The sequence below is a fragment of the Kryptolebias marmoratus genome, linkage group LG3 (assembly GCF_001649575.2).
Source record: "Kryptolebias marmoratus isolate JLee-2015 linkage group LG3, ASM164957v2, whole genome shotgun sequence".
NCBI lineage: Eukaryota > Metazoa > Chordata > Actinopteri > Cyprinodontiformes > Rivulidae > Kryptolebias > Kryptolebias marmoratus.
In genome coordinates this window covers 3,119,010-3,129,264 of record NC_051432.1, presented here as the reverse complement: position 1 = coordinate 3,129,264, position 10,255 = coordinate 3,119,010, and the positions used below count along the sequence as shown (strand labels likewise).

Below are 10,255 nucleotides of genomic sequence, written 5' to 3'. Positions count from 1 at the left end.
GTGTGTGTGTGCGAGTCGTTGGGACAGTGTGTGTGTGCGAGTCGTTGGGACAGTGTGTGTGTGTGAGCCGTCGGGAGAGTGTGTGTGCGAGAAAGTTAACATTTGTGTGTGTGTGCGAGTCGTAGGGACAGTGTGTATGTGCGAGAAAGATAAAATTTGTATGCGTGTGTGGCATTTTAGTAGTGTGTATACACAATTTGAATATTTTTTGAGTGTGCGTGAGGGTTTTTTTTGAGTGTGCGTGAATATTTTTTGAGTTTGCTTGAGTCTTTTGTAGTGTTTGAGAGACAAAACGTACATTTTGTCCTAAACGGCCCCTCATATGTTCCCTGTTCTTACCACAGATCACAATGTCCTCTGCAAACATCATACTCTATGAGATTCCTGCCTGACCTCATCTGTTAGTCGGTCCATCACCAGAGCAAACAAGAAGGGTCTCAAAGCTGATTCTTGATACATGAGTTAATTGAACTGCAACATTAGTTGGGTAACTAAACACATACACTTTTGGCCAGCTCTGCACATCTGTTGGGCCTTTTTATCTTCAGGTAGGTTGGTCAGAAGTACATGGTGTGCTTCTAAAAAAAAAAAAAGTTCTGTGCAAGAATAAGTGACTCTTCTCTCACAGACGAAAAAGATAACCGTTTGATTAACACAGACATTTGTGTGTGTAATGGAGTAAATGCAGCAAATTCATCCTTTTTGTTTCAAGTGTTAGCAAAACCCAGGGTTTTACTTCCCTACTCTTTGTCTGAATAATAGCAGTTAATGCACTATTGCCAAAAAGGAAATGTGTCTTTATGAAGTCTAACGTAATTAGTGGCTCTTCTTCTCTGTTTTCATGGCAGTGCCATCTTGTCCAGTATTTATTAAATGGTTGAAGAGGAGGGAAGCTGCTAAAGTACCAAAATGCAAGATGTGCACAAACATCAATTGTGCTGCTTCTCTCTAAGGCTGTTTAAGCACCAGTTTGTTGTGGTACATGTTTATAAATCAATCAGGTTTTATTGTTTACTTGTACAATTATATGATGTATTTGATTATCTAAGAAATAAGATGACTCTTCAGGCTTTGCACATCCAATAGGTCATTATTTTTGAAGTTTATTCATTTATCAATCATTTAAACAGCCAAGGGAAAAAATAAAGCCAAAGTAGCTCCAAAATTCTGCAGTTTATACACAATTGTGTCCTTCATTAGTATAAAGTTATAATAAAAACATCTGTTGCCCCTCATTAGAGGTACAAACATTTTCAATCCTGGTCAGATTAACACATGACTTATAAAACATATGTTTTGCACATGTGAAACATGTTGACTTGGAACAACAAACATGAACTTCACAGTGGAGAATCATATTTTGATTTACACAAACAATTGAAATACATGAACATGTGTTTTGCACATGGAAAATGTGATTTTGGATCATTATGTAGATGTTCATGTGGTCCCATGATTCTCCAAATATAAAAACCATGGTGAAATTGTGTAGTTTTTTTTTTTTTTTTTTGCTGTGGTCTATTTAGCTTCTGCCTCTGGAATACTGTTGGTAGGTAGGTTAAATTGACAGAAAAACTAATTGACATTTCATCTAATGACAAAGTTAAGAATTAGTATTGTCCAATTTACGGGTGCCTGATATCATGAATCAAGATTTTTACATGGTAATATATATATAAATAAAGAAACAACATATGAATATAAATACACAATATTTAAACATTTCAAACTCATCAACTTGTTCAAGTTCTGATTGGGGGGACTGACACTCCTCTTCCCTCCTTTTTGAATAATAATTCTGTCCATTTTCTTCACACAACAGAGCAGAGCTGGCTGGTGGTGATATTGGGTAAGCTAACAAGTACATTATAAAATCCTATTGATTACCTTTCAACAACAGAAGTACCTCATCTGAAATACAATAAACAAGCTTTAGAAACAAATTTATGTCCATTTTAACCACAATAACATGAAAATAACAGTGGCAAAACAATCTTCACACACAAAGTCAGCAAATTTTCAACTCTAAACTGCACTGCAATATGTGTTACTGCAATGCTTTTGAAGCCTAGGCGTAAATTCAGACTGGAAGACCTGCTTCAGCCTCACCTGCATCTAATCGCTGCGTCGAGCACCTCCACTCCAGCCCATCAGCATCCGACCGTGCCTCCAGCGTATCCAATCAGCAAGAAGCCTTCGTTTAAAGGACTTCCATCATGGCCCCATCCGTTCACCGGCCGAACTTCAACCCACCTCCACCCCTTCTCCACCTCCAGTTTCCCAGCTCCCTCAAGCTTCCTTCCCCTCTTCGACCTCCACCATCAGTGTCCGGCCCGGGGAAGACGCCTCTAATGCTCAACCTGAGCTTCTCCTCGAAGCGCATTGCTATTGTCGACACTCGCGTCTTCCGCCGAGGTCCGAGCGCCAAATATCTTATGTCATACATGTCAAATAAAACCATTTAATTGCAGCTTCTCTTTGTCGTGAGTCTCTCCAGGTTGAAATTTAATATGTTGACTCTAATTATCATAACTGATTTGCTATCTTGACACAATCAAATTGAAACAGGTTAATAAGCCTAGTAATAACTGACAGATAATACTGTAAAGTTCAACACAAAGTGATGTGTTTAGAAGTGTATTATTTAAAGAGATGCAAGAGAAAGTTAATTAGGTGATTTCTGGATGAAGTCCTGCTCAGTAAACATCTCAACCAGTGTTAAAAAAATTAAAATAAAAAATCGCTCCCAGTCAAAACCCTCTAAAGCTATACTGCAGACTTTAAATCCACAAACGCCTGCAGCCACACAGTCGTACATCTCCATCAGTTCACCTTTCAGTTTTTCTGTGCAGATCACTGAATGGAAAAAATGCCAACACCATCAGCTCGTCCTTTCACTGAAACCAAAACCAAGTAAAACAAAAGCTTGCCCATTTGAATTCCATTTGGTCTGTGTCCTCAGCCTCCTACCAGAAATCAAGCAGAAATCAAGACCACACAGGTACAACGAAGCAAAGAAAACCTGAACTCAGCAAGCAATTAGGTGCTGACTTCTGCCAGACTGCCTGTTGGAAATGGGGATTATGCAGTGTGTGTAGGTGTGTGTGTGTGTGTTGTATACATTCTGTACATTGAACAAATCATGAGAACAAAAGAAAGACGGCAAAACAAGTTACATGCTGGGAAAATACCTCCCCTGTCATCCAGTAATGCATTTTTCTTGCTTATAATTAGATTTTAAAAATACACAGAGCGACCCTTTTATATGAGGTGTCCGGTTGGTGTGAGAAACTTTTCACTCCTTTGTTTTTTGGCAGCTTCGTGCTATGTTCTTTCTGCTCTTCATTCTTGCAAGCTCTGCACTTTCCCTTTTTTACTGTTCCCTTTTTCTTTTTTAGCTGGTCTATTAACCATATAGGTCATTCTACATTTATTTATCTTTCACTGTTGCTTTAAACATGTTAGAAGCAAAAACAAAAAGTCAAATGCTTTCTTTATATACATGGAAATAGACAAAAAAACAAATTTAACAGACATGGAAACATCAGAGTGGGACAGAAAGGGTTAGATGTGTGGCTTTTTTTCTTTCTTTATTATTATTATTTTTTTAAAGAGATTAAAAACAAAGTTTGAAGTTAGAGCTTCAATCTTATTTGTTTCTGAGGCAACAACATGAAACTCCTCAGAAGATAATGTGGTTTCAGATGCAACGCTCTCAGGGATGTGGAGCTGACTATTTCCTTCAAGTGCTCTGTGGCAGTTTAAATCCTTTTTTTAGATATTTCATGTTTTCTCGCCTCTTCCTCATGACTGCCATGGCCTAGATTCCAAGTTGCTGAAACTCCATGGCAATGCCAAAAGCCATTAGACACACTTTTGCATCAGTACACACACACACACACACAAATTTGTGTTGCCTAATTTGTGTTTTCTATTATGCAGCAGGCATCTTCTGTTTCCTTCATGTTTCCACATTACATTGTGTTTAAGCTTTTCTCTCCTGGTGGCAGGGAGACAATAAATACCACCAAAATGCAACAATAAGCTGCTAAAACACTGTTTGACTGAAATGATGTCAAGGTGTGTGTGTCGTTAGGATTATAACGGGCATAGGCAGCATGCATGTTGAGTTGTGGGTATCCTAATATTCCTCCAATCTTGTACTACATGTGGTATTGATTAAAAAGATTATTATTCTTGCTGTGCAGAGTAATGATGCATGACAGATGGCGTTGTGCAAGTTTGTGTGTGCAAGCAGCCATGCTGTTACATTGCATCAGCATGTTGAAATTTATTTTTATTTGATATTTTGTGCAGCTAAAAGTCTTATACAGTTGCAGTCACAAGTTTGTATTAACTCATCATGGGTCTGAACCTCATATTAATTACATACATTATATTAAAAACAACTTCAATGATTCTGTGTACACAGAAGTTGAAAAATTATATATACAGACTCAAATACACATATTGAACAAACATATAGACACAGCACTTTTGTTTTTGCTCCCATTTTACACGAGCTGAACACAAACATCTAAGACTTTTTCGATGTACACAATACACCTTTTTCTCTTAAATATTGTTCACAAATTTGTGTAAATCTCTGTTAGTTGGCTGAGATAATCCATCCACCTCACAGGTGTGGCATATCAAGATGCTGACATGTCAGTGGGACTTTTAGTATTAATGAATCCAATGCGGACTGTCAGACAAATCCTTTGTTGCTGGTAAAACGAAACTACCAGTTAAAGTCATTCAAGTTCACTAACAACAAGTTAACAGGCCGTGGACACGTTAGGTTTAAAGATATCTTAGAATCTTCAACAAAACTTGCTTGAATATTAAGGTAAATGTATGTATATTTGAGCATCTATGGATAATCTTGACCCTGTGTGGATTAGAGAAAATACACACTAAATTCAAACTTGTGCACCCAATTCTTGTTTTAAAATTTTTGAATGGTGTATATTAGTTTCACTCTGGAAAAGAACATTTTAAGTAAAACCCTTAAAAACTGAACATAACATGACAGTCATGGCCATGATGACTGTATGTAAATCTCTGACAGCAACTGTAAGAAGGTGTGAACGAACGATTAGAGGGATAAAATGTGTTTGTGTGTGTTTATGTGTGGGTGTGTAACAGAGTGTATTTACAAGAAAATTGATTTTAACAAGCTGAATGAGTTACAGTCAGACATCTGGACAGAGACATGAACACCTTATTAATCTATAAACACAACCAATAAAGCTAATTGCCTGTCAAGAAATGTGCTGACACACACAGTCATAAAACACACACACACACACATTCAGCAGGAAAACTTAAATTCAGTCTCATACACAAACACACATGTCCACTCACTTGTGTTTCTTGAGCGAGAGTCCCATGTGCTGCTTCATCTGTTGCAGGCCGTGGTAGTCGGTGTAGATGAGGTCAAAGGGCAACGGTCCAGTGAGTGGGCAACTGCCTCTGCCTGGGGGCACGCCAAGAAACCTGGAAAACACACAAATAATAACAATCAGATTACACAAGCAGAAAAACGTGACATAAGAGACAGAGACAGGACCTCAGTCCTGCAGACACACATCCATTATTCACTCATAAAAAAACACTTTCTGATTTTTTTTGTTAGAGAAAGAAAAGTAAACAAAGTGTGCTGTTAGCGGGCAGTAAAATGGATTCTTTCACAGGTGGAATGTTGGTTTTCAGATTAGGACAGGAACTGGACAATAAGACCCTGTCTACACTACTCCACATGATGAGAGCGAATCAAACAGCACAGAGCTGCAGCTGTGGTGCTTAACACACTTTCAGGGTGTTTGTTGCTATTTATACTGGCACTACTGCAGTTCTTGTCCTGAACAGCAGGTGTTGTTACTGAAAAAAAAATATAAAAAACAGCTTTACACAGAAACATCAGCCCCACAAAAACTCTACAGAAAATGCATTCTTTACACACAAATGTAACTACTCAGTTTCAACTTTACTGTTTTTTTTAAAAGGTTACTGAGCCAAGCAATATTGTTTTCACGTGTGTGGTGTGTGTGTGTGTGTGTGTGTGTGTGTGTGTGTGCGCATTTGTCTGTCTGTTGACAAAATATTTTATGAACCACTAGACAGATTTTAAAGCTAAAATTTGTTGTGAGTTATTTTTTTCCAACACATACTCATAGTAATAAACCAGTCTCAGTTCTACTTTTAAAACTTTGCTATTGACTAATTGAGTCAACTGTCTGTTAGCAAAATATCTAATAAAAACTTGTCAAATTTTATTTAAACCATTGGAAAAAAAACATTGGCTGAGCATCTACAACTGATCAACTTTTGGAGTCAACCCAATTCAAGATGGCTACCATAGCTAATCAACATTAACCAACACAAAAATAAATACAACTCACTCAGATCATGTCAGGTCTTTTTTTATAAACTTTAACATAGTTGTTGGAGTCAACACTGTGTCTGTTAGCAAAATATATCATAAACCATTGGTTGGACTGTGATAAAACTCTGAAAAAGTAATTACTGGCTGTACAATAATAACCAGTTAACTTTTGGAGATAGCCATCATAGTTAACTGACCTTAGTAAACACAAATAAATGGCTATAACTCCAGATACTGAGCTAAAGTTTGGTGTGGTAGTAGCTGAGGGGCATCCCCAACACAAACTCTGCGCTAATTTTTCACGCTTCAGCTGTACATCTGTCTGCCTCCTGATTAGCTCCTCTGAAGACTGGAGGACTGATTCTGCAGGCTTTGTGTTCATCGTTGCAGATAAAACAGGTGTTGTCAATCCTCTTCCCTACAGCCCTGATGCTGAGACGCTGTTTGGCCTCTCATTTGTAATCCCACCATTTGTTTTGTATCTCTGCAGGCTCCAGTGCTCTGAACCTTACTTACTTCTTCCCTCTCAGAAAGAAGTAAGCTTGTGATTCAAGAACTGATGCAGATTTTTTTATTTATTTATTTCATTTTATTTCTTGTTCCTTGAATTGAATTTTTATTTAATTGATTGAATTTTTCACCTTTGACACTATGGAAATATTATTAAGCAGACCTTTATGTGATCATTATTTCTGTGCAGCGTCTGGTTTCCCATCCCTGGCTGTTTCCAGATTCTGACCGACTGAAGGTCTTTTCATGACAGACCCTCCCAGACTTCAGATATTTGACCTGTGAGTGGTCTGCTTGCTTTTAGTTAGCTCTTATTTCTCTGATAGATGAGGCCAAAGGCTAATGGAGACTGTAATCCAATTTGTGCCCATGGTGAATTTCATCTAGCCATGCTAGTTCTACCCCAGAGTCTGTTCGGCTGCGTTGCTCATGCAGGGCGGGGGCAATTTGATTGCTTTGTAAGACAGCACTTAAAGCTGCTTTTGTTGGCAGCAGATAACCACAATCAGACAGGAGGGAAAACACATAGATAAAAGAGCTTGATGCAGTGACTAGAGCGAAGCAACAACTGCAGCATGCGGCTGTCACATATAGATATGGCCAGAGAGCGTTTTATCTGATCTGCAAAGCTTTCTGTCAGACAGTGTGACAAAATGAGCTAAACTGAAGGTCGAATTATTAGCTTTGTCAAGATTTCGGAAGTACTGCTGTCATAAAACTGCCTCAAGGCACTCATTATGCTTTATTTATGCAGCTTAGTTCACTACTTATTATTGCGGGTTATTACTATTTTATTATTAAGGCACATCAGAATGGCAAGACATTCTGAATGTGAAGCTAATTTGACTTTTTTAGATGTCAAGTTTAATTTACTATTTCTTTTACTTTGAAATGGGACTTTCAGCCCTCTCAGGCTCAAATTAAGTTTTAGTAACAGGAAAAATCAGATATGTTGTTGCAACACCTGCCTTGAGAGGGTTAAAAAAATGAATGATATTTTAAACAGTTGAAGAGTTTTTTTTAAAGTACAACATAATCCTGATTAATTTGGATTTATGATTAAAGGACACAAATTCAAACCTAAAATTTGATGCCAGCAACACTTTCAACAGACTAATGGAAAAGGAAACAGAGATAAAAGACTATTAACTGTTTATGCTGTCATGATGAACAGACAACGATCATCATATATTTCATACAACTACATGCAATTAGTATAGTGTTAATTCACAGTTATCTGTGTAGATATTGCTCTCAGACAAAGACTAGGGTGAAACCATCACACTAGAGATTATGTTCTGAGGTTTGAATCTTTGAGTTAAACACTGCCTCCTATCAGATTTCCGTTGGGATCATTTCCTGATTTTTTTATCCTAAAACCTTATCGAGCCCCCAGAGCAGGATGATGGGACCTTGCGCTTGAGGAACGTGAAGGTTGGAGATGCTTTTAGTTGGTAGCAGGGCCCAGATTAAAGTCTGAATTAGTCAGTGGAGCAAACTGCATCAAAAAGGCAATCCGTCATCAGGGATGGACAGAGAATACATACCCAGACAATGGGAGGGCACGCTCTGCGCAAGAGAACCAGGAGAGTGATAAAAAGACGGGTGAGCTGCCAGAAACTTTGTTACTACTCATACTTTCTCTAGAGAGTTGAGTTTTATTGTTTCCTTGATGTTCCTCCAGGGCCCTGGTCAACCCTGGCTGAGCCGATCTAAGGATCTCAGTAAACCCTTCAGTTGACATTGGGGACGTACCTGGCACCTGTTTCCTCCCCCACTTAGTTTAGGCCCTTTTTATACAAAAAAAAAATATCTGGAAATGTTAGTGTTTTTTCTATGTTTATTGTGGCAAATTAAAAAAAAACCCAAACCTGTTTACATGGATATGGCTGTGCTCATTGACTCGGCTGTAGTTTCCAAGCCAGGCAGGGTTGACAGATAGGAAATGACAAAATATCATACTTTTGCTTTAAAATGCTTCAAACTATCATATGTGCTGACTGAGGTGTGCTTTCTCAGAGGGGGGAGGCTGTAAGATTAGTTGTGTGTTGTGATTGGTGAACATGTGCACTAAAAAGGGGAGAGACTTGATCCTAAAACTATCTTCTACAACAGTAATTATCATATATCTGGCAATACTGATGACAAGCTTTCAACGAGGCACGCATCCAGTCTGGAGCATGTAAACAGCGACATTCAAAATGATGATAAAATGATACACAGACATTTGTTTGGAGGTTGGGTCGCTGCTACATGTTGAAAGGGTGAGTAGCACAAACAGCACTCTGCTATCCACTAATATTACTGTTGTTGTGCATGTGCAGAACAGTTATTGACTGCAGCCATCTGTGGTGCGCATGTGTGATTTCACACCACTGCGGAGGGGTCCCACTCTGAGATGAGGGTTCAGAATGCTCAGAATGTTCAGAATGTTTCAAAGGATTGCAGCAGAAAATTTAGTACTTCACTCAAAACGGAGTTGTGTAAACAGCCCGCTAAACAGTCAATAACCCTTCTAGAAGCAGACACATTCATTCAGTTTAAAGAGTAAAACAGTGTCCTACAGGCCATGAGTCAAACAAAATCGTTGATAAAAATCAAAACTAAAAGGTATCTCTCACTTGTAAAAAAAATAGTCCAAAAGTGATTTTTTGTTTTTCATTTAAGTTGGTGTAAACTTGATGAAAAAAGCAATACCAAACTGAATAACATATCCCAATATGAAAATACAATTGGTATATAATATAACAAATGTGTGGCACATCATGACATGGAAAATCAGAAAGAAAAAAGAACCATTGTGAACTACCGAGCAGCTGAAATCTTATGTTCAGCAAAAACAACAGGTTCTTCTTACAAAAGTGCCTCATTTAGTATCTTTTTCAACTACAGTGTTATTAAAAAGAATGGTGCTGCAGAATCATAAACACCCATCTCCCCTAATGTTTGAGTCTGTCGTTAACAATGAATTCTACATTCGTTTAGATTCAATAAATACAGTAAAGTTGGCTGAGAAATGACCCTAAAAACAATTACCTTTGTATTTGTGCCAGTTAAGCTAAACACTCCACGCCAGAAAACTCTTACTCTTTGGAAAATGGTGTTTGTAAAACAAAAAGGCACCTACACACAGCAGTGTATCAGAAGCAATATTTGATATTAAATATATAAGTTTATTACATTGCAGCCAACACAGTCAGCAATTATCAGTCTTTTAAAAACCACAACTAACATGCATTAGTTAAATGCAACATCCATGCATTTCAGAAAGTAACCACAACCTGAGGTTAAAAGCCCTGAAAGACATTATGGAACAGCATGATTTCAAGTGAGCACTCGGCCTGGAACTGCTTATTA

At 38.0% G+C, this 10,255-nt stretch overlaps 1 protein-coding gene across 2 annotated transcripts in view; it reads right to left on the bottom strand.

The window, feature by feature from the left end:
- Nucleotides 1-10,255, bottom strand: part of LOC108242732 (alpha-1,6-mannosylglycoprotein 6-beta-N-acetylglucosaminyltransferase B) — a 227,617-nt gene that overhangs the window by 57,167 nt on the left and 160,195 nt on the right. For both annotated transcript variants that reach the window (XM_017427751.3, XM_017427752.3), the window contains exon 9: nucleotides 5,368-5,499. In XM_017427751.3, coding sequence (XP_017283240.1) covers nucleotides 5,368-5,499 — 132 coding nt within the window. The remainder of the gene's footprint in view (nucleotides 1-5,367; nucleotides 5,500-10,255) is intronic.